This window comes from Hypanus sabinus, chromosome 8 (genome assembly GCF_030144855.1).
Source record: "Hypanus sabinus isolate sHypSab1 chromosome 8, sHypSab1.hap1, whole genome shotgun sequence".
NCBI lineage: Eukaryota > Metazoa > Chordata > Chondrichthyes > Myliobatiformes > Dasyatidae > Hypanus > Hypanus sabinus.
In genome coordinates, this window is record NC_082713.1 from 27,048,105 (window position 1) to 27,072,572 (window position 24,468).

At 38.1% G+C, this 24,468-nt stretch overlaps 1 protein-coding gene across 4 annotated transcripts in view; it reads right to left on the reverse strand.

Moving 5' to 3' along the window:
* Window positions 1–890: 890 nt before the first annotated feature.
* The window catches only part of atrx (ATRX chromatin remodeler), a 193,945-nt gene continuing 170,367 nt past the window's right edge, over window positions 891–24,468 (reverse strand). For all 4 annotated transcript variants that reach the window (XM_059976858.1, XM_059976855.1, XM_059976859.1 and 1 more), the window contains 5 exons: window positions 16,777–16,926; window positions 15,593–15,718; window positions 14,742–14,837; window positions 4,676–4,804; window positions 891–3,607 (listed from right to left, as the gene is read on the reverse strand). In XM_059976858.1, the coding sequence (XP_059832841.1) occupies window positions 3,302–3,607; window positions 4,676–4,804; window positions 14,742–14,837; window positions 15,593–15,718; window positions 16,777–16,926 (807 nt within the window). In that variant the 3' untranslated portion in view covers window positions 891–3,301. The remainder of the gene's footprint in view (window positions 3,608–4,675; window positions 4,805–14,741; window positions 14,838–15,592; window positions 15,719–16,776; window positions 16,927–24,468) is intronic.

Genomic DNA, 24,468 nt, shown 5'->3' on the forward strand with positions numbered 1-24,468 from the left:
AAGAATTCTAAAGAAGAAATCAATTATAGTAGAAGAGAGCACTGTGAAAATAAAGCCAATTGAGTACCAAAACCAAGGAAATGAAAATGATCTCACTGCCCAAATACATTTTAATGTATGAATGTATATATTCTCTTGAATGTATGGACACCTAACTTTAATTGTTTAGAGCTTCAAAAGACAAAGTCTCGACAATTAAACTGCACATTATATATGACATCAATTTTGCAAATGATGAGCAAAAGAGGTTAAGACTCAGGTAACTGGCTAGCTCAATACTGGCTTGGGATGGGAGATGGGAAGAGGGAAGGGCAGTAGATGTCATTCTACCAAATGAACAAAATACAGTATTAAAACACACACACACACACACACTTCTACTCCCACTTCCTAAAGATCTTGTAAGCAATTTGAGGAACAATATATGGATGTAAATTTATTATACAAATTTAGAATTTCCCAAAGGTGTTACTCAGAACTGCAGACAGGGCACAAGGTGATCAATATTTAAGGGTAAAAGTGGATGGCCAGTCTATTTAAAAGACAAATCTGTCACTGAAAGCAAATAGCTACTGTGCAAATGGATTTTATTTTTTTAATTTATCAGCCAAATACGTAAGTCACATCTTTCAATAAAACTAAGAGGCTTGTTATATTGCATCAATTGCATAGTGAATACAATAGACTTAAAAACAATATGTCTTTTATAACACACAACAGCAAATAAAGACTTGAAACTGTTACATTTTGCTGCTGCAAGTTCCTAATAAAATCATCTGAATATATTTGCATGAATCAATCATTGATGCAATCAGAAAACACTCATCTTTCATTCATCATTTCACTAGCTAAATAGCTTTGAGTTGTAAAGATTTGAACAAAATTGCAGCCAGAGTGCAGAGTAATTTTATTTTTGGTTTACATTTGGCTGACAGAATAGAAATGCATATTACCATACTAATACAAATTTATGCCATTTTAATCATGTATGAAACAAAATGTCATGTGATTACATAAAGAGAGATCCTTGTAGGCTTCTGAAATTTACATTACCTGTCCTTAATGTGTTCTTTAGTCTTTGAAGAGAAGCATCTTGCACTTACCACAGATAGTCAAGATTCTCAATAGGAATATAATTCCATTAAGATTAAAGAAGTAATGCAATGATCTCATTTTGTTTCCCCACCAGAACCTAACAATGTCTTGTTTGGGAATCAAAACCTGCAAATAGGCAATACATATTGACTCTATTGAGTACGTTCAAAGGTAACAGAAATGGTTGAGTGAATTGTTAATAATTCAGATGCTTTTATTCAAGAGAAGAGCACTGTACTAATTAATCTAGATTCCTTCCTCAAATGAAAATCAACAATATGCACCAGGAGCATGACCTAGCAGCATCTAATAGGCGGAATGAATTTCAAGATTTTTTTGATGGAAAACCAACATAGGGTGGTCATTCTCCCCTCAAGCCAGCCCTTCAGATATTGTATGAAATACCCTCAAAGCTAGCCCGTGATATTGAAGATGGTTTTTAGTTGACTTCATTTAATCAATTTTCAATCTGTATGATTATGTAGAATATATTAATAATTGCTTTCTGATTCCTAAAGCACAATGTATATTGTTAATGTTACAGATTTAGTCTAGCCTTCATCTGCACAGTGAAATCAAGATACTTTCTTTGTGACAGCTAAGAGGTGATTAGGGCCAAATTTTTCATGGGCTTTGATACAGATATCACATTCAACAAGGAGAGAATTTAGCAAATCAACAGTCTCAATCATTATGGTTCTGACATCTATAGCTGATGGAACACCAAATCTAGAAGCTCACAGACAATAATAATTTCTACGTAAAATGGAAAGGGCTCAGTTGCCATTTGCAAAATGCAAGTTACAAAAACTGGATGATGACTTTCCGGGCAGCCAGGGAACAAGCTCAGTTATCAGTAAAGATGTAATTCCAGTCCTGATGGAACAGTCGGGTATATCCTAGACCAGCAACAATCAAATCATTATCCTAATTGAGAAACTGAAACCAATCAACTGCAGTTGGACAGCTAGTTTCTTAACAGCACAAATGCATGGGTTAGCAATTTATGCTCACTTACTACATAGATCTGTAATGTCAATGAAGATTCCCTGACAATGCCATAACCAGCACCAGCAAGGATCAAATGGTGCCTTTTAAAGCATATGCCACAGAATCAGGAAATGCTCATACTTGCAAGAGTCCTTATGGAAAAGGATGACATTCTTACAGTAGAAGCTAATTCTAGCAAAGTAACAAATGTATCAGGCTGCATAAATTGAATCAATGTTTGGTGAAGACTACATCAATAGTAACCCACAGGGCATGACTGGGCACTCTCTAGTTCATCCACAGTTAAAGACGTCCAGAAATAACATCACACCCGAGTTAACAATTCTGGCTTAATATCTATCATCTGGCACATAATGAAAGGCGAGATGAATTTAATTTCATATTGGATTCACAGGCAACAAATTAGCCTAAAGAGTTAAAGCCCATTGATCTGTATTACAAAAGCTGAAAAAAAAAATACACTAAATCAATAAACTGCACAGTGGAACTGCTAAAGAATTAATCTCAATTTGTAAGAGAATGGAGGCTTTATTCAGAAATTTGAGTTGTCATTCATAACAATTTCCAAATGAGACTAGCAAATAACAGCATCTTGATTTATCAAAGATAAACCAGTTCTAGAAGTTTCAGCAATTCAGAAATGTTACTGTTTTGGAACAAGAGGTTTAAGAATAAAAGGTCATGGCGGAAAAACCTTGACTTGTTAGTTCTGAGACACGCAAGCATTATCACCCAAAACTATTTCTGGAAGGGGCAACAATAATGAATTGTCCTTTTGTCAACTTGGGCTTATTCCTGTGATATAGGAAGCATGTGAAAAAAATGATAATTTAAATACATTTTCATTGGTCAGTGAGTTCTGGACTCTCAACTTCCCACCTCCCCAAAGAATTTCAAATTGCTCTGATACATCATAATTAAACAAAACTGGCAGAAAGAAAAAAATATTGGAAGAAAACTGGTTCTCCTCCACACCAGTCACATATTTATTAAGGCTATATACACAATGTTAAGATTCCTTGGAATCTCCTATGACAGTTACCACTGAGTATCTCAGCATGATTCTATGCACTCAAGTAGTGTCCCAGTTATAAATTGGTCACTTGTTTTTCTTCAGTTCAGAAATGTGCTTGCTACCATAGCAAAGGCACAATATTATGTTTGTGTCTTCTGGTAAAATCTCTTATTATAATGGCTATTTCTTTGAATTTTTTATTCCTTGTTTCAGTTGTGGGGGGCCAGGAGACTGCCCCTTCAACTGCATGGGTGCAGGTGGTGCTCTCTGTAAAGGGGGTGGCCGTATGCCAGGCGCAGTTTGTGGGTACATAGACAGTCCTCTTAAACCCAAGTGTGGATAACCAAGTATCGGGCCAGGGTTTCTTGAAGACAGAAACTGGTTTAAAAGTGGTGTCATTGGATACTGTTGCTGCTGCTGTTGTGCCATCTGGTTGATCTGCTGCTGCCGTCGGCTCATTAATATCTGTTGCACTGAACGTATTAGCTGTGAATGGAAACGAGAAATGAAAATGAAAATTGCATGCAGGATCCAGACTACAGGTGGGATGCTAAACATCTCTGAAAGGGCATCCCTTAAATCCAAACATAAATGTTCGAAAATCCCAATTTTCAATGCTACCTGTCCATATACTGTAGGAGTAACTATCATTAGATTCATTTCAGTGTTGAATATGAGACCAAGAGAATTGTTAGTTATAAATGTAAGTATTTGTAATGCTAGTAAAAGGCAGCTTAGAAATCAAGATACTTTGCTTCTCATCCCCACTTTGCATAGCTTGTTTTTTTTTTCAGGAGGTATTGTGAGGAAAGACTCAATGACTTTAAATCTTTCTTGTAGCAACCTTGATTCTGAATCAGCAATAAAAACGGCAATCTTGCCTCCGGCACGGACAAATTAAAAAATTTGCTTTTTAGAAGGTAACTTTTCAGGTTTATTCTCAGATAAATGAAAATAAAATGGACGTTCTGTGCAATAGTAGCTCCTATATTTACTGCAAGTGAGATTCTGAAAAGTACTATAGCTTTCTTTGGCTGCCCAATAATACCAGCCCCTCTAAGGCAACAAAAACCGATTCAAAATGATTTTACATGTAACACAGCTAAAACAGATAATAGTCCAGCTGTGAGTGTGAAGTACCCGATTCTTAAATAATGAAAGCTGAAGGATTTAATTTAGTTGAATGTGGAAGTTTATTTACTTCAAATTGAAGATAATAAAAAGTATGATTGTAAAATTACAGAAATGTTCAAAACCTTTACACATTAGTAATAATTCTTATTGAAATGAAGCATATTCAAGATGAACTGCAGCTATAGAATGTCATCTTTCTTTAACAATGTTTCCTCATCAATACAGATATTAAGAAAGAATTAAACTAACCATTGGGAACACAAATTCTCATGAACACCTTTCCAAATGAGAAATCGACAAGACTGGATATAGCAAAACACAAATTATATGTCGTTGGGAAAATAAAGACTGACAATACTTATCCCATAAACTTGAATGCTTATTCATTACAAACAGGTTTCAATAACCAAAAGATCTTACCAGCTGCTGCTTTGAAAGGATATCATTGTACATAGCTTCTCGACGTTTTATTTCCAACTCTTGGGTTGCTTGCTTTGTGAGTGACACTGCTTGAACCTGTTCTTCAGTCAGGTTGGGATTCTCTTTCCACTAAAAAAAAGGAACAGCTGTTAAAAATACTACAAACCTGGACTAGAGGAACTAACAAAAAACACTAGCAGTGCACAGTATATGACTAAAACATCTTGTGGCACAGTTCCCTTAAATAGCTCATGAAAATTCGGCCCTAAAGCAAATTTGTAAATAATTTCCATGTCCAACAAGCATAACACAGAGCAAGACAAAAACACTTATAAAGACAAGAAAGCTTGCAGATGCTTGAAATCTAAAGCAATAATGTATTCTTCAGGGCTGAGAAGGAAGGGAGAAGATGCCAGAATAAAAAGGTGGGAGGAGGGGAAACAGGCTAGCTTTAAGATGATAAATGTAGCCAGGTGGGTGGGAAAAGTCAAGGGCTGGAGAAGAAAGAATCTGATAGGAGAGGAGAGTGGACAATAGGAAACAGGGAGGGAGAATGTGACCCAGGGTAAGTAATAGGTAGGTAAGAATAAAAAGGCCAGAGTGGGAACAAGAGGAGGGGGCAGGAAATTTGCTTACTGTAAGGAGAAATCAGTATTTATATCATCAGGTTGGAGGGTACCCAGACTGAATACAAGGTGTTGCTCCTCCATCCTGAGAGTGGCCTCATCTTGGCACAAGAGGAGGCCTTGGACTGACATGACAGAATGGGTATGGGAAACCGAATTAAAATGTTTGGCCAACAGAAGTCCTACTTGTGGGAGATGATACAGAGGGCCTCAACAAGCGATCCACCATTTTATGACGAGTCTCATCAATTTACAGTAGGCCACACCGGGAGCACTGGACACAACTGATGATTCAGGCAGATTTGCAGGTGAAGTGTTGCCTCACCTGTAAGGACTGTTTGGGGTCCTGAATGGAGATGAGGGAGGAGGTGTATGGGCAGGTGCAGCAATTAGGCCACTTGCAGGGTAAGTGTCTAGAGGGAGGTTAGTGGGGAGGGACGAATGAACGAAGGAAATCTGGGGGGCAAGTGAGCCCTGCGGAAAGTGAGGGGGACAAATTAATTTAGTCAGAGGGTGGTAAATCTGTGGAATTTGTTGCCATGAGCGGCTGTGGAGGTCAAACCATTGGGTGTATTTAAGGTAGAGATAGATAGGTTCTTGATTAGTCAGGGCATCAAAGGGTATGGGGAGAAGGCAGGGGAGTGGGGATGACTGGAAGAATTGATCAGCCCCATGACTGGCAGAGCAGACTTGATGGGCTGAATGGCTTACTTCTGCTCTTATATCTTATGGTCTTATAAAGATATGTTTAGTGGTAGGATCTCTTTGGAGATGGCATACATTGCAGAGAATAATGTGCTGGACGCAGAGGCTGATGGGATGGTAGGTAAGGACAAGAGGGCCAATATCACTATCATGGCAGCAGGAAGATGGGGTGCACGCGGATGTACGGGAAATGGAGCAGATGCGAGTAAGGACAGCATCGATCATAGAGGGAGAGAAGAGGGTGAGAAGAGGTATAGTCAAGATAACCGTGGGAATCAGATTTATAAAAGATGTTGGTTGACAGTTTGTCTCCAGAGATGGAGACAGCAAGATCAAGAAAGGGAAGGAAGGTGTCAAAGATGGACCAAGTGAATTTAAGGGCAGGGTGGAAGTTAGAGGCAAAGCTGATAAAATTGACAAGCTCAGTATGGGTGAACAATGCTGTGCCAATGTAGTGGAGGAAGAGTTGGGGAGTGTAACCAGGGAAGGATTAAAACATGGACTGCTCTACATAGCCAACGAAGGGGCAGGTATAGCTGTAGTCCTTGCGAATGCTCATGGTTACCCTCCGAGTTTGGAGAAAGTGGGAGGAGCCAAAGGAAAAATAGTTCAGGGTGAGGACCAGTTCTACCAGATGGAGAAGGGTGGTGATGGAGGGGATTTAGTTGGAAAAAATTACATTTATCTGAAATCAATATTTGCCAATGAAAATATCCATTAGCATGTAAAAATCAGAGCAGATAAGGCAGAAGCAGTAGATGTAATATATTTGCACCTCCATAGATATTTGATAGAATATTATAGAAAGTTACAATACAAATTAAGAGCTTATGACATTGGGGGTAACATACTAGCACAAATTCAGAATCAGCTAACCAACAAAAAACAGAGTCCAGATAAAGGTTAGTAGCTAGCTAGTGAAGTGGCAGAGGGCTTGGTGTTCGGCCTCAACAATTTACAACCATTTCATCTAAGTCATTAATATTGTTAAGGGTATTGCAGTTACATTTGCTGACGATGCAAAGGAGGTTGCGATGACTTTTTGAAGAGGCAGGTTAGTAAGTGAATTAAATACGCCAGATGGAGTACAATATGGGAAATGCAAAGAAAAACAAAATGGATCCACGTGTGTGTGTATTTATGCATGCACATCGTAACCCAATGTTGGCCTTACTGCAAAGCAGATTAGTATGGAGGCGAGGACGTTTGACTATTACTAAAAAGATAGTCAGTGAGACCATGCATACAGAACTCTGAACATTATTGGTTCTTCCTACCCTCTCCATTTTTTCTTTATAAGAATATACAGTGGATTCTGGTTAATTGGGGCATTGTTTAATTGAGGCAGCTGTTTATTTGGGACAATTCTTAAAAAACAGAAACTATATTGTTAAAACAGCTGGGGTTCCCTTAAGTTTATTTGGGACACTATACCACTTAATTGGAGCAGGAGACTGTTGCTGAACAGTTTCTAACTAGTGTGCACTTGTGTGGCTGTTAGACCCTACACCAGGGGTCAGCAACCTTTACCACTGAAAGAGCCACTTGGACCCGTTTCCCACAGAAAAGAAAACACTGGGAGCCGCAAAACCCGTTTGACATTTAAAATGAAATAACACTGCATACAACGTTTTTTTTTTTGCCTTTATGCTATGTATAAACAAACTATAATGTGTTGCATTTATGAAATTGATGAACTCCTGCAGAGAAAACGAAATTACATTTCTGCATGCAACAAAAACATTTTGAACTCCGAAAAAAAGACGTTGGGTTGGTTACTTTTAAGTAAAATACTCAATGTCTATTTGAGTCCTTCTTGTATTTATGAAAAACGCCGAACTTAAATTTTCCACCAGCAGCAAACCAAAAATAACGTCAGCCAGCTGTCAGCCTGAAAAATAAAAGGACTATTTCACAGAACAATGAAAAAATATGAATATACGTAAAATAATAGGCAATTAAAATATCTATCATACTTGGTTAATGGTATTTCTGCTCCTGGACCTCAGTGCACAGCGTCTGCACATCAGGGCTGTATGACGTCACCTTCATCTTTACACAGGATCGCAAGCTGTCATCTGTGAGGCGTGCGCGATGTTTGTTTTTAATAAAGTTCATGTTGGAGAACACCTGCTCACATACATATGTGGATCCAAAGATCGACGGGACTCCAAGCGCATACTTTTTAATGTTTACATAAATGTCGGGCATAGCATTCCATGTTTCGAACACGTTTGTCCGGTTTTGGGAGGTTTTCAATATCACTCCATTTGTGATTCTGAGCAAGAATGGTCTTCTGACGGGCAACATCTTCAAGGTCTGCTGTCAAGCGTCTAAACTTGGACACCCATATGTCTTTGTCGGCTATGTCGGCCAGTTCCATCTGAAGATCAGGTTTACTCACACCTGCCAATGCAGTCGTATTCAGTAGGGAAGGATCGATGCTTAAGGGAGTGACCAGGAAGGATAATGTGTTTTTTTTCCTCTCTGAACTCACAGAAGCGTTTCCCAAACGATGTTTGCATTGCGATGATTGCAGAATGTAAATACTCCGAAATTATCATGTCGTGACCTTGTTTGAACTCTCTCGAATTGGGGAAGTGAGACAAAGTGCCTTTCTGTAAATCTCTGGCAAGCACTGTCAACTTGCGCTCGAATGCCAAAACATCCTCCAACATGTGCAGGGCTGTGCGTCCTTTCCCCTGAAGAGCTGTGTTCAGCGTGTTCAGGTGCGCTGTCATGTCTACCATGAAGTGTAGCTTTTCCAGCCACTCTGGCTGTTCCAGCTCAGGAAAGGTGAGCCCTTGCCCGAGAAAGTTTTCACCTTTTCCAGACACGCGACAAAGCGTTTCAGCACCTCCGCTCTGGACAGCCACCGGACTTTGTTGTGCAGCAGGAGATCAGAATATGCAATTTCCAGCTCGTCCAGTAACAAACGGAATTGATGGTGATTTAAACTTTTTGCCATTATTTTATTGACAATCTGAATGACAACATCCATTACTTCTGTGCATTCCGGAGGAAATGTTTGAGCGCACAGTGCCTCTTGGTGCAAGATGCAGTGAAAAGTCAGCAGCTTTCTGTCCAGCGACTTCTGCAGTAAAGCCACAATTCCCTTGTGCGTTCCCGTCATATTCGGTGCCCCCATCAGTAGCTACTGACACCAGATGGGTGGTCTTTATTCCTTTGGCTCTTAAACAATTCAAGACAGCCTCACAGATGTCCTCCCCCCGTGTTTGGTCTTTTAGAGGTATCAACTCAATCAGTTCTTCCTGTGGCCCGGCAGAGTTTACATACCGGCAGAACAACGCTATTTGTTCAATATCACCTTTGTCTTTAGACTCGTCACAGGCAATCGAGTAGGCCACAGCTGAATTGATGTCTTTAATTTGCTGTCTTGTGATGTCTTCTGCCATTTTTATGGTTCTGTCTTTGACAGTCTTTGCAGAGAGGGGCATATCCCTGATTTTCTGCACAATTTCACTCTTGTTTTTAAAGTCCGTGAATAGATGTTCTGAAATCTTAATGAAAGATTCTTTTATATATTCACCATCTGTAAACTGCTTCCCGTGCCTGACTATTTCCTGAGCGGCAATATAACTGGCGTATGTCGTTGATTTTCCAGACTTCATCCATTTCTGGAAATGATTTTTGCTCAGATCAACCTTCCGCATCAGTTCCGAAACGGCTTTTTTTCTCTCATCTCCATCCGGATATTTTTGAGCAAAGGCTGCGTGTTTATTCTGGAAATGCCTTGCGACATTTGACTTTTTGTTGTTTGCTAGTTTCTCATTGCATATTAAGCATACCGGTAAACCAGTCTCGTCAACAGTGAAAGCAAATGAATCTGTCCACGTATCATTAAACGTTCTGTTTTCTTCAGTCACTTTTCTTTTTTTAGAATTCTCCATAGTTGGCTTACCTTGGATCGAAAAATCGCTCACTGGCGGGTGTCAGGTATTGGCAGTGGTGACGTATATTAATAGCGATAAAAACACGTTGTAGCGGTGTGCTCACGCAGTCAGTAAACTGCAGTCGAATAACTTTATTCGAACTAAACAGCCTTGCTTTTAAGCCTCCCTCAACCCAGCCCCCATGGACGCAGATGCTGCAAAAGACGCGTACTCACAAACCCCCGTAGGCTATCTCCCTTAGCCGGAATGCTGGCTAATTGTGAGGAAATGTGTCGCCACACTTAGATTGTACAAGATCACCATAATTTTCAAATTTAGAATTACATTTCAAAAGCTAACAAACTAACATAAAATACATTTTAATTAAATACTGACCAATTATTTCCCAAAGCCACAGGGAGCCGCAGCACAGAGGTGAAAGAGCCACAAATGGCTCGAGAGCCGCAGGTTGCCGACCCCCGCCCTACACCATTCTTAAAGTAATCGTGTGTGCTCATGTTCAAAAGGCAGTGATTTTTGTCACTGATAGTTGGTGAGAGATAAAAAAAAAGACAATTCAGAACTGTTTGCTCACTGTGGTTTCAAGCAGTCAGGCTTGCAGATGCCAGAAAAGGCCGTTAGACAATATGGAGCAAACAGTTTTTAAACAGCGTCAGTTGTGTGTGCTTGTACTATGTTATCCATTTTGGGGCTGGATGCTGATTCAAAAAGCAGTGATTTTTGATTTTGTTTTTTAATTTTAAATTTATGCAGGAAGGCAATGGAATTAGTCTATTATCTGCATCAGGTGACTGTGCTGATTTTGTTCATTCACAGTCGATCAAAACAATACGGCAGTGATGAATTCTGTCATAATTACTGGAACTAAAACATTTTTATAAAACTGTAGTTGTATTGGCAGTGTTCTAGTTAGTTCTTTATTTCATTTAAATACATAATTTGTTACTCAGTTAAACAGTAGTTATGCGTTTTAACAAGTTCCATGAAAGTTTGGCTAATAGGGGCAGCCACTCAATTGGGCCAAAATGTACTGGTCCCGATATGCTCCAGTTAAACAGAATCCACTGCACTTGCATTAGAAAATGCCGGGCATGCATGTCCTAAACTTACTGGTGTTTCAGAGAATCAAAGGTGATCTTATGAAATATAATAAATTCTGATGACAGAATATTTCCATTGCAGAGTAAATGCTGAACTAGGGGACATGACCTCACGTTAAACTGAAGACAAAGATGAGGAAGACATCTTTTTCAGAGGGTTGTGTCACTCTTTGGAATTCTAACCATGTGAATCAGTCAAAGTATTCAAAGCTATGATAGACCCAATTTTCCTCTATAGGGGAATTAGAGTAAGCAGATAAATATAGTGAGGTCAAAAATCAGATCAGTCATGATACTGTTGAATAGCAGAACTGGTTCAAAGGCAGAGACTAATCTTGGCTCCATTATCTTATGTTCTAGAAGAATCACAACCATTTAGAAGTACAAATATGGCCACATTAATATTTGCAATAGTTCTCCATATCTACTTGAGGTGAATATTAGTAGGGAACATATTTTTGTCTGCTCTCAATAAACTTAGGTTTGCAAAGAACACACTTGACTACAATGAGGCAAAATCATTTTTCATGCTCTGTGCAGATAGCTTCAAAAGCATATACAGGATTACTTCTATTTGTAAGCACAGTTAAGTCACTTCTTTACCATCTTAAGCCATCTAGCCTTCAAAAGGTAAGGAGGAAATTATGGAGGGATTGTCTACTGAGTCTCTGTGGGTGGAAGTTAGGAACAGGAAGGGGTAAAAAAAAAACTCAACTGGGTGTTTTTTTTAAATAGACCACCCAATAGTAACAGGGATATCGAGGAGCAGATAGGGAGACAGATTCTGGAAAGGTGTTATAATAACAGGATTGTCATGGTGGGAGATTTTAATCTCACAAATACTGATTGGTTTCTCCCTAGAGCAAGGGGTTTAGATAGGGTGGAGTTTGTTAGGTGTGTTCAGCAAAGTTTCTTGACACAATATGTAGATAAGCCTACAACAGGAGAGGCTGTACTTGAGCTGGTATTGAGAAATGAACCTGGTCAGGTGTCAGATCTCTCAGTAGGAGTGCATTTTGGAGATTATGATCACAATTTTATCTCCTTTACCATAACAATCGAGAGGGATAGGAACAGACAAATTAGGAAAGCATTTAATTTGAGTAAGGGGAAATACGAGACTATCAGGCAGGAACTTGGAAACACAGATTGGAAACAGATGTTCTCAGGGAAATGTATGGCAGAAATGTGGTAAATGTTCAGGGGATATTTGTGTGGCGTTCTGCATAGGTACATTCCAATGAGACAGGGAGAGGATGGTTAGGTACAGGAACCGTGGTGTACAAAGGCTATTGTAAATCTAGTCAAGAAGTAAAGAAAAGCTTACAAAAAGGTTCAATAAACTAGGTAATGATAGAGATCTAGAAGATTATAAGGCTAGCACAGGATTAAAGAAAACCCCAAAGCACTCTACAAGTACTTGAAGAGCAAGAGGATAAGACATAAGAGAATAGGACCAATCAAGTGTTACAGTGGAAAAGTGTGTATGGAACTGGAGGAGATAGCAGAGGTACTTAATGAATACTTCGCTTCAGTATTCACTATAGAAAAGGATCTTGGTGATTGTAATACAGCAGACCGAAAACCTTGAGCATTCAGATATTAAGAAAGAGGATGTGCTGCTGCTTGTGGAAAGCATCAAGTCGGATAAGTAACCGGGACTGGACGAAATGTACCCCCAGGCTACTGTGGGAGGCGAGGTTCCGGAGGATTGAAGAGTTGCAGATGTTGTTCTCTTATTCAAGAAAGGGAGTAGAGATAGCCCAGGAAATTATAGACTAGTGAATCTTACCTCAGTGGTGGGTAAGTTGATGGAGAAGATCCTGAGAGGCAGGACTTATGAACATTTGGAGAGGCATAATATGATTAGGAATAGTCAGCATATAAAGGTCGTGCTTTATGAGCCTGATTTTGAGAATGCGGCTAAACACATTGATGAAGATAGAACAGTAGATGTAGTGTATATGGATTTCAGGAAGGCATTTGATATAAGGTACCCCATGCAAGACTTATTGAGGAAGTAAAGAGGCATGGGATCCAAGGGGACGTTGCTTTGTGGATCAAGAATTAGCTTGCTCACAGAAGGCAAAGAGTGGTTGTAGACGGGTCATATTCTGCTGCAGGTCTGTGACCAGTGGTGTGCCTCAGGGATCTGTTCTGGGACCCTTACTCTTTGTGATTTTTATAAATGACCTGGATGAGGAAGTGGAGGGATGTGTTAGTAAGTTTGCTGATGACACAAAGGTTGGGGGTGCTGTGAATAGTGTGGAGGGCTGTCAGAGGTTACAGCGGAGCATTGATAGGATGCAAAACTGGGCTGAGAAGTGGCAGATGGAGTTCAACCCAAATAAGCCTGAGGTGGTTCATTTTGATAGGTCAAATATGAAGGCAGAATTTAGTACTAATGGTAAGACTTTGGCAATGTGGAGGATCATAGAGATCTTGGGGTCTGAGTCCATAGGACACTCAAACCTGCTACGCAGGTTGACTCTGTGGTTAAGAAGGCATACGGTGCATTGGCCTTCATTAACCATGGGATTGAGTTTAGGAGCCAAGAGGTAATGTTGCAGCTATATAGGAGCCCATTTGGAGTACTGTGCTCAGTTCTGGTCACTTCACTACAGGAAGGATGTGGAAACCATAGAAAGGGTGCAGAAGAGACTTACAAGGATGTTGCCTGGATTGGGGAGCATGCTTTATGAGAACAGGTTGAGTGAACTTGGCATTTTCTCCTTGGATCTCCTTGGATTCTCTTTTTACGCAGAGAATGGTGAGTGCATGAAATGGGCTGCCGGCAACGGTGGTGGAGGCGGATACGATAGGGTCTTTTAAGAGACTCCTGGATAGCTTAGAAAAACAGAGGGCTATGGGTAACTTTAGGTAATTTCTAAAGTAAGTAGTATTTTTGCACAGCATTGTGGGCCAAAGGTCCTGTATTGTGCTGTAAGTTTTGTATATTTCTATGTAATAACAAAATTTAGAAGATTAAATTATGAAGGGACTTTGCATAAACAAGGTGAATATTCTTCCAAATTTGTGGACTGATCTAATTTCTAAAATGGATTTTAGAAAGATCTTTGTTAGCAGGGGGTATGCAAGTTAAGATAAAAGAAAGCCAGGGATAGCTGACATTTCAGGTCAGGACACTGCCTCAGAATTGAGAGTATAGTGGGAAGATAGCCAGTATAAGGAAGAAAGAAGATAGGAGCTGGTAGGTGATAACTGGAATCAGGAGAGGTGGAAGAAGCAGCCAGGTGTGGGAAGGAGGAGCTAAATTGATATGGAATGGAAAAACACATACTTGAAATTATATAACAATCTATTTCTTAACTCTCACAATGAACTGCCAGTATTCACTGCTCCATGTTGATTTTCCAAGCGGCATATTGAGTCAGTGTAATACTCTGTAGAAAGTCAAGGCCCCAAGTTAAATGTTATTAAATACTGGGCATTATTACATTGTCATTAAATATTTTCCAAATCTTGAGCTAGATGTTATGAAGCATTTATTATGAGAAAATTCAATAGGCATCACTTCTGAGACTTTGACCAATGCACAGCTATACACCACTGTATGACCAAGGAGTTACTTAACTGTGTTTACAATAGAAGTAATTCTGTATATGCCTTTGATAGCAAGAAGAAATCTAATGCTATAAGAAGGCCGCCTACTTTAACAACAGGATATAAAGATTTTGAGATAAGTACTGGAATTTCTTACCACTTGTGCAATGAGGTCCTCAAGAGCCTCTGCTCTCACACCTGCTATACTAGAACTGGCTTCAACTACTTTCTCTCTGCCTTGGTTGATAAGATCCTTAAAGGACAAAAATAGGAGTGAAATGGAATGAATTCAAATTCACAATTGCATTAAATAAAATTATTTAATATTTTCACTTGATACAAAAAAAATTCAACACAGAAAAATTCGGACCAATCTGTAAAATTGTGTTATTCATCTATTGAACCAAATTATTAATAAGAACACATATTTTCACAATTCTATAAGATATCCTCATATACTGTTGATCAATACACATGTTTGACAAGCATTGCAAACAGTAGTTTATTCTGATCCTACAACTGTGATATCATGCAAATTAGTCATATTCAACAGTGCTGAACTACAACAATATGATTAACTTCTGATTTTGGAACAGAAAAAATAAATCAGGAATTCTGCTTCTAATCAAGAATATGCAGGTCCAACAGCCACATCTTAGCAACCCAACACCATTTGCCAAACTCTGAGATGTTTGGATGAAGGCAAAATGTGATTTAAAAATTGAATGCTGCACTAAATTTAAAAACATTTGACTCCAGAACAAGTCCTCTCTCAAGCCAAATACTTGCCATCATACAGAAAGCAGCAATTCCGTTAATAGCTGAAGTATACTACAATGAAAAGTCGGGGAAAAAAAAAGCATCTTTCTACTTAGAATTTATTAATATAGAGCATCCTCTTATAGAGCACTTTTTAAGATAATCATATAAACACAGTACTTTGAACCTCACATAATCACCCAATTAAGGTACTGGGAATACTAGTTACACGTGGATCAGATTACCTACCTCCAGCTGTTGATTACTCATTGCGGATAAAGTTGCTATGTTGAAAGGAAAATGTGTAGCTTGCAAGCTGAAATTGGCACCAGGGAAATTAGTCCCAGTTGTGATATTAGTTCGTAAGGAGAGACCCTAGAAGTAAGGAAAGAGAGAAAACCAAATTTATCATTCTGAAGCTGGTGAGAAATATGAAACTCCGAAGGCACCAATTCCATCTTAAGTCATTTGGTAACTCTACAAAGCCCAGCATTTCCATATGCCATCTGCAAAGAAAGGGAAATTAGAGTTACCCAAATATACTTCCTTCCCAATTTTTATTTTTGGCCATCCTAACAATAGCAATTTAAAAAAAAGGTCAGCCCAATAAACAGCTTTTGGCTATTTCTTCCTAATTACTCCACCATCTTTATGCAGCATAATTCCTGTAAATGAATTTATCAGAAAACACCTGATTTGATGAGAGTGAAATCAGTCTACTTACATTTACTCATAGGCTAGAAATTTATGAATAATATTGACTGTTTCTTCAAAGGAAATTAAATTCCAAATTTCCTATGCAATCGTTACAATTGTAGAATGACAGAAAAACCTTATATATTAGGAACTCAACCAGTACTCATTCTGAATACTTACTCTTCTGACAGAATTTGTGGGCAACCATCATATTTAACAGTCATGGAGGTAGATCGGCAAACATTTCATTAGCACCCTACCCAAACAGATTAATTCAGTTTCTCCTTTTCTGGGCTACTTCCTATTTTGAGTGGGCTTATCTACGAGGTATATTTTAAAACTGATTTCACATTATGCAGGTAATTTTTAAGTACTAGAAACAAAAATGTTTGCTATAATTTTTTAAAAAGATACCTCCATCAATAAAATGCAAATTCTTCATCACAAAACAATTACATTTGGCATTGGAATTCAAATATTAAAATTTAAAATTTGACCAGAATTATTTAACCAACATAGTATTGCTATATTTGTCTATATGGCTAATTTTTCCATGGCTTGATAACCTCCAAGAAGCTGATTTTTAAGGAAGATAATTCATGAGCAATTTGGTCTATTTTGGAAATTCATATCTACATTTTTGCTACAGAATTATTATTTTAGACCAAATCAGTATGTGTCTCTGGAAATTTATGCTTCTTTGATGTAATTGCTTAGATAATCTACAAGATACTTACCTTCTTTTCTGCTTCATATTCAGCCCATGCTGCTTTACGGTCCTCCTCACTCAGTTCTTCCTCCTCCTTGTGGTCCAGAAGTGAGTCATGTTCATGATAACCCACAAGGTAGTCTTTCCTGTTTTGAAGTATTTCTGCCAAAATATGATCCTTTGAAAAAAATAAAGGCAATTAATAATTTTACAGACTGGACTATTTCCTGGACACTTACAAAACCATTTGAAAGAGAACAACAAAACTCTGCAATAACATCATAATTGCAAGAATACTGCAAATGTTAGAATTTTAAAGTAGATAGGCTGAATATGCTCAGGTCAGCTAGATTCTACATTTAGTGACTGAATGGAAATGGCATTAGTAGACCAAAAAGAAGACATGGAGGAAGTGCAAGTAGAAAACAAATGAGTACATGAATTAGTCAGCAAAAATGTGAAGGGGAAAAATACTGGAGATGCTCAAAGGCCGGAAATGCTGATTTCTGAAATAATTTAGCTCCATGTCAAATTCTGAAGACACTAAAGACCTAATGGTCCTGTTCCTTGTGCTTGCATTGAGCTTTGAGGCTGAGGATGGAAATCGTAAAGAGGTGGAAGTGAGTTAAAGAATTATAGCAAGAGAAAACTAGAAATTTGGGGTAAAAATTGAAATTGAGTAGAACTGTTTTGCAAAGTAGTTACCCACTGTCAAATATTCAGTCATGATCCAGTTTCTCCCAAAATTAATCTGAAACACTGGGGGCTGTTAAAGTTCACTTCCACAACCTGAATCCTACCTAAAATCTCTACATACATTGCAGTTGGTGACCGCTGCCATGTTGTTTCAGCAGTTAAACTTAATTTAGTCCAAATTAAGACTGTTGGCTAAATTATCAGGAAAATCAAAATTGCCATCGATGAAAATAAATGTATTAATGTACATTGCGCAGTTTTTCGTTTCCTTCATTAAATGAACCTGTCAAAATTCATAAAGAAACAGAGTTCCAAACAATTAACACAAACATATTTTGAACAGAATAATAATTTTTCTCTATAATAGAGGACTAGAACAGCATATAGAGGGAAAGTAAATTTGATTCAGGGACTAGAATTGCAAAATCACTAGGAAAGATACAGAACAATTGGACTCTATCTTTCTTAGTGTTTGACAGATTGCAAAGTTGCCAGTAAGGCTCTGCTTCAAAGTTTCAAGGCCATTGGTTCCCTAAAAGTTTTACATGCCTCTGATAGACATTTAAAAATACTACAATGCAATGTAAACAATTCTTAAAAATATTCAAAATATTAATTAAATTATTAATATAAAAAGTAAAATGAATAAATTTCGTATTTACTGGCCAAGAATGCACAGGGGAACAAATGTAATTTCTTATTTCTAGCAGGTCTGACAAGCATAGGATCAAAGAGGTGCTGGTGCTGGTAAATCCTAGCAACAATGAGTTCAACTTTTGCATTATAACTGGACCCAGTGACGTAGCAGTGACAGCTGTGTTTAGGCTGGGTCTTGCTAGTGAGGAAACATCTGAAAGCGGGCAGTTCTGTCCAATGTCCAGCTGTTTAGTTGAAAGGATTAAACAAAAGATGCATTGATTCATTAAGCAAAATGAGCAAAGGCCTGGCAGAATTTCAATCAAGTCATCCATTGCACCTGAAAAGCTTAGAATCTTTGAAGATAAAATGCCAGCAGTGGAGATCATAAATGATGCAACTGTCTAAAGACCAGGTAGTCACATCCTGTCAATAACCAGCCTCAGAATAGTCAACAAGATACACACCTTCAGAATAAGAGGTTTTTAGTGCAAGCAGAAAAACATCACATAAAAGCTATACAAAGTTCTGGTTAACTATCAGCAATCCTGCGCATAGGAAGATCTAAGTTATGAACTGTGTGCAAAATGCATTTAAAAGAATGTTATCTATACTCAGAAGTTACATAATTTTCTGGAATAAAGTATATAGGTTATACAGTATTTTCTGGAATCTTTAAAAGGTTAGATGATTTGATTAAAATTTTCAAAACACTGTCCTAAGGCAGAGAAAAGTTTAACCGGGTTAAGAATTTATGAAAGAACCTGGTATAAATGAAGAAACTGCTTCCACAAATTGCTTGGTTAACAGTTTAATTTTGAGGTTGACATGTCATTAGTTGAAGTACAGGTCCACAATCCCTTATCCAAAATTCTAAAATCCAAAAAGCTCCAAAAACCAAAGTTTTTTCACCAACAGCTGATGTCACTCAGGTGTGATGCGGCAGTACTAGCAGAGGCCGCCAGATGTTAGTTATGGCTCAGCGCTTGTACTGGTTACACGTGCGTTTGCTGTTCGCTGATATTTTGTGTTCACTGTTGACTTTGTGTTTAATTTCACTGTGAAAATGTCAAAAAAAGCTGGAGATACGCCTATGGGTAACAATGAGAAAAAGAGAAGGAAGCATCTATCATTATCAGTAACACAGAAAATGGAGTTATTGCAGAAGCGTGATCGTGGTGCGTCTGTGCGGCGTCTTACCGAAGAATATGGTGTTGGAATTACCAATGTATATGATTTAAAGGAACAGAAAGATAAGTTATTGAAGTTTTATAGTGACAGCGACGTTCTACATTTATTCCAATAAGTCATTTACCATGTGTTTGATTTGGTTCGTTTGAAGCTGTATATTTTTATGTTTTATTGAATGCTTTTGTTGGAAATAAAAAAAATTTCTTGTCATTATTCCCTAAACAATCAAGTATAACAACTATTTACATATATATTTACATTGTATTAGGTATTATAAACAATCTAGAGATGATTTAAAGTATATGGGAGGATGTGCACAGGTCTGGAGTTTCGCTGTGTCCTAAAGTCCACTGCACTGAGACAGGTTAAATAAGGGACTTGAGCATATGTGCTTTTTGGTATCCGTGGGGGGGTGTCCCAGAACCAATAAGGAGAGATTTTGAAATCTGAAAAATTCTGAATTCTGAAATGCAACTGGCCCCAAGGATTTCGGATAAGGGATTGTGGACCTGTATTTATATTTGGTCACGAATCCGCCTATTTCTTCATCCTTGCAATTCTTAACCTAAAGAGGACTATGGAAGCTCCATTGCTCAATATATCCAAGACAGAAATTAACAGATGTGTAGCTATTAAGGGGATCAAGGACTATTGAGTTGCTGCAGGAAAGTGGCATTGGGATTGAGAACAGCTACATTCTTATTAAATATTTAAACATGTAGGACTAAATGCCTACTGGCTCAATCTTTGTTAAAAATATCGATGAAGGAATTCATGGGCTTTGACAAGAAGGTGGTATAGTAAACGTGCATAAGGAATATGTTCAAAGGCATAGATCAGTCTATAAACAAACTGCACAAGAAATTTAATCAATGTTGCACGTGCACTAAAGAGGATGCTGTACTTCAGAAAACAGAATCAAACATGTTTCAGTCCTATTGCAGGTTGAAACCCTTTGGTCTGGCAACTCCCGTAACTGGGGATGCTTTAAATCTGTAGTTCAGAACCATACTAATAAATTCTAACCACACTTTAAAATTAACCAAAGTCTGTATTAATTGGCAGCTAATTAACATATCAGTGCAACTTTTGCTACCTCAGCCAACAGCATTTTTAACTTACAGAAACTTCAGGTCATCGATAATTATAAAAACCCTTACACAGCTTAGTCTATTTGCAAAATGAACTTCTGCTCAGAGGATGGTGATAGGGGCAATTTCTGTGGTCTGGATTTTCTATGACTGCCAGACAAGACAGTTTCAATCTATCTTAGCTCACAGTGATCAATTTTGGTCAACCAGTAGTCTATTTATTTCCCATAAAGCGAAGAATGTTCAAAAGTAATTCTAAAAAAAGCCTTTATAGAGGAAATCCCCACTTCAAACTCAATTTGTCCTGAAGACTTCACATGGGTCAATATATCTTATTGGCTTGGCCTGTGGCCCATGACCTCCAAATGTGGAGAGCTTCAAAAGCCCACTGTCTCCTTGATTCTGATTATGTCTTGAGTTTCAACTTCAATTGCACAATGAACATGAGAAAAGGGTTGGCAGGTTGCAAAGCTCTAGCCAATTTGGCCTGCTATCAAAGCTGAGGGTTATTTACCAGTATTTAAATATCTCTGACATTCAATAACATTTTAAAATCTATTCAAAATAAGAAAATCCAAAACACTGAAACATAATTAAGACTATTTAACTAAATTGAAATAAAATAGTAACTTTGCTTCCTTTCATCCCATTGCATGCAGACAAATGATCTCAAATCTTCCCCGGTTCAATGTTTTCCAAGTTTGGCAGCACATATGCAATGGTCCTGAATTTGCTTTCATCTACCAAAAAGATTTGAGCCAATAAACTGCGTCCCAAGAATGGCTGACAAATAAGTTTCAGCATTGATATCAAAAATGCCCACTCCACATCACTGAGTGGCTACACAAATGATAATCTGAAAGTGTGCAATACTCTGTCAAGTGAATTAATGAAGTTTCAGATATTCTGACAATTTTACCCACTTGCAAAACAATTAATGCCTTGGTAGGAAACATAAATTTGTTTGTAATGGTCACTGCATGTACAGGAAAATGTATGCAATTATAAAAATAAACACTTCGCAGGAATTTCTTTATGTACCCATACTAACACCTCTGGAGACAAAATCAACATTGTGCAACACAATACCTGCCTACTCTGCCAATATTGTCATGAAATCTGGTTCAGATTACATCCAACTATGCTAGTTTGTTTTTTTTTGTCCAAGCTTTCTCATACTCTGGATGGGGGTGATGAAAAGTGAAAGCTCCTTCAAATATATATGCAATTATTACATCACTTCAGAGCTGTATGCCACTTTTTTCAAGAAATACGAATTGTTTATACTGCGTGAAATGTCAGAGATGAGAACACTGCACTCTCTTCACAAAACCAAAATAACGGGTCATTCATGGTATCAATATAGTAATTAGGCTTTACAATTTACACTGACTGAAAATTTAATCAGAGTTTAAACCACACATTCAAACATCAATTTTTTGTAAATATTTAGAAGGCAAAATAAAACTAAAAATCCCCTGAATTCCAATATCCCACTGCCATGTTAAATCAAAGCAAATCATTTTGTTGAAACTTAACAGAAGTTTCAGCAGACTTAATCAAGGAATTAATTAATAACACCATAAAACAATAAATTTATAAGAAATTATTTGAGGCAAAACACAAACTTCATAATCATTTTACTTGATTTCTTCACAATAGCCAAGGATAAGTGTGAATTTTTCTTTGCTGAGATTATCATTGAAAGCCAATGCTCACTGGACCCATGCTTTTGAGAAACAGTGAAATGAAACTGCCAGTATCATGTGGAGAGAATAAGCAGGCATCTATAGCATTATTGCCCAAGACCAACTCTCATTTATTCTTTCCCCTGTATTTCTGAAATGTAGAGAATTTTGTGTCTTTAGTTAATACAACTTTGCTTAAGATGGAAAACAAATTAAATAGTTCTGCCAAATCTAGTTTTTATGGGTATTAAAAGCAGGCAACATCTACAACTCACAATGTGGAATAAAATCTCAATTGTTTCTGGATAACTTTAAATACAGAGAAATTGATGCTTCTAGCCTTTTCAGCTTAGTAAACACTCAATTTGATTTTCTAAATTTTAACGACAAATTAGTCGCTATCCTTATTAGCTAACATCTTTGTTTATAATTTAAAATGTGCAGGAAATTATATGTGGATATATAATAGACAAAGTAGACAACATTCAAAAGGTGCCTGCAGACACAAAACCTGCAGGAGTCGTAGGCCATGCAACTTGGACCAGACAACAGCCCAAAAATTATCAAAACTTTTCAAAATCAATCTTGTTTCCCAAATCTTCTCACAGCAAAGGATGCTATTCAGCCCAGTATAAACCCATCCATCCATAGTAATTAACCCAATAACTTATTTTCCCTACATTAAAATCAACTCTCATGCCAACCCCTCACCTTAACGGTATTTTTATACCACTCCCCTACACTGGAGGCAATTTATAATAGTCAATTAATCATTGTGAACCACATTTAATCTCCCTAAAAACTTACAATCAATTGTTAATCTCCATTTAAAAATCTGGGCCATGGCAAGAATCTTTGAGAGCCAGTAGAAATCCACGCAAGAACATGGAAACTCCACAAAGAGAACACTAAAGATCAGGACTGAACTTGGTTGCTGGAGCTGTGGACACTAACTCTAGCAGCAATGCTACAGTGCTTGCTTAATCTCTCTGTTAGATTTCAAAAAAAACTTCTCAGTTATGAGCGTACTCATAGACGAAACATTCACAACTGCACAAGGTAGTTTAGTCCAAAGTTTAGACACCACCAACAGAAGAAATTACTCTGATCACAGACACAAAATTGGTGTCCGTTTGATTTGAAACAATGGCCATCGTTCTAGACTTTCTCATTATAGAAAGTAATTCTCAGCATCCACTTAATCAGCATCTGTGGATTCATCTTTAGATGAACTCATTCTTCTGAGAACCACAGAATATGCCCAATCTACTCACTTTCTCAGTTTTATCATGTGAGAAAAACTGTTGAACTGCCAGGAAAGGTTATTCTTCCTCAGATAAAGTTTGAAACTGCATATAAACCGCATAAGTGTGGTCTCACCTTAGCCCAACATGCAGTGGGATTTATTATCCCCCTCGATCCCATACTCCTGCCTTCCACCACCCTCTAAACCTTTGACACCCTGACTAATCAAGATTTTTTCAACCTCCCCAATAAATATACTCAATGACTTGGCCCCCACAGCATTATTAAGAGGAAATTTACACGGATGTTGTTGGGTCTGGAGAACCTGAATTAAAAGGAAAGTTCAAATAGGTTAGGGCTTTATTCCCTTGAACATAGAAGATTGAGAGGGGATCTGACAGAGATATACAAAATTTTAAGGGATATAGATATAGATAGGTTAAAAGCAGGCAAGCTTTTTCCAGCAACACACACAAAATGCTGGTGAAATGCAGCAGGCCAGGCAGCATCTATAGGAAGAAGTACAATTGATGTTTCGGGTTGACACCCTTCGTCAGGACTAACGGAAAAAAGAGATAGTAAGGGATTTGAAATTGGGAGGGGGATGACTCAAAATGATAGGAGAAGACAGAAGAGGGAGGGGATGAAGCTAAGAGCTGGGAAGTTGATTAGCAAAAGGGGTACAAGGCTGAAGGAGGGGAAGTATCATAGGATGGAAAGCCTTGGAAGAAAGAAAGGGGAGGGGAGCACCAAAGGAAGATGGAGAACAGGCCAGGAGTTACCGTGAGAGGAAAAGAGAGAAAAAAAAATTAAAAATTACGGATGGGGTAAGAAGGGGAGGAGGGGCATTAATGGAAGTTAGAAAAGTCAGGAAGGGGTGGGGTGAAGCTAAGAGCTGGAAAGGTGATTGGCAAAAGGGATGCAGACCTGGAGAAGGGAAAGGATCATGGGATGGGAGGCCTAGGGAGAAAGGGGGAGGAGAACACCAGAGGGAGATGGAGAACAGGCAAAGAGTGATGGGCAGAGAGAGAAAAAAAAAGGGGGGGGGGAAATAAATAAATCAGGGATGGGGTAAGAAGGGGAGGAGGGGCATTAATGGAAATTAGAGAAATCAGTGTTCATGCCATCAGGTTGGAGGCTACCCAGACAGAATATAAGGTGTTGTTCCTCCAA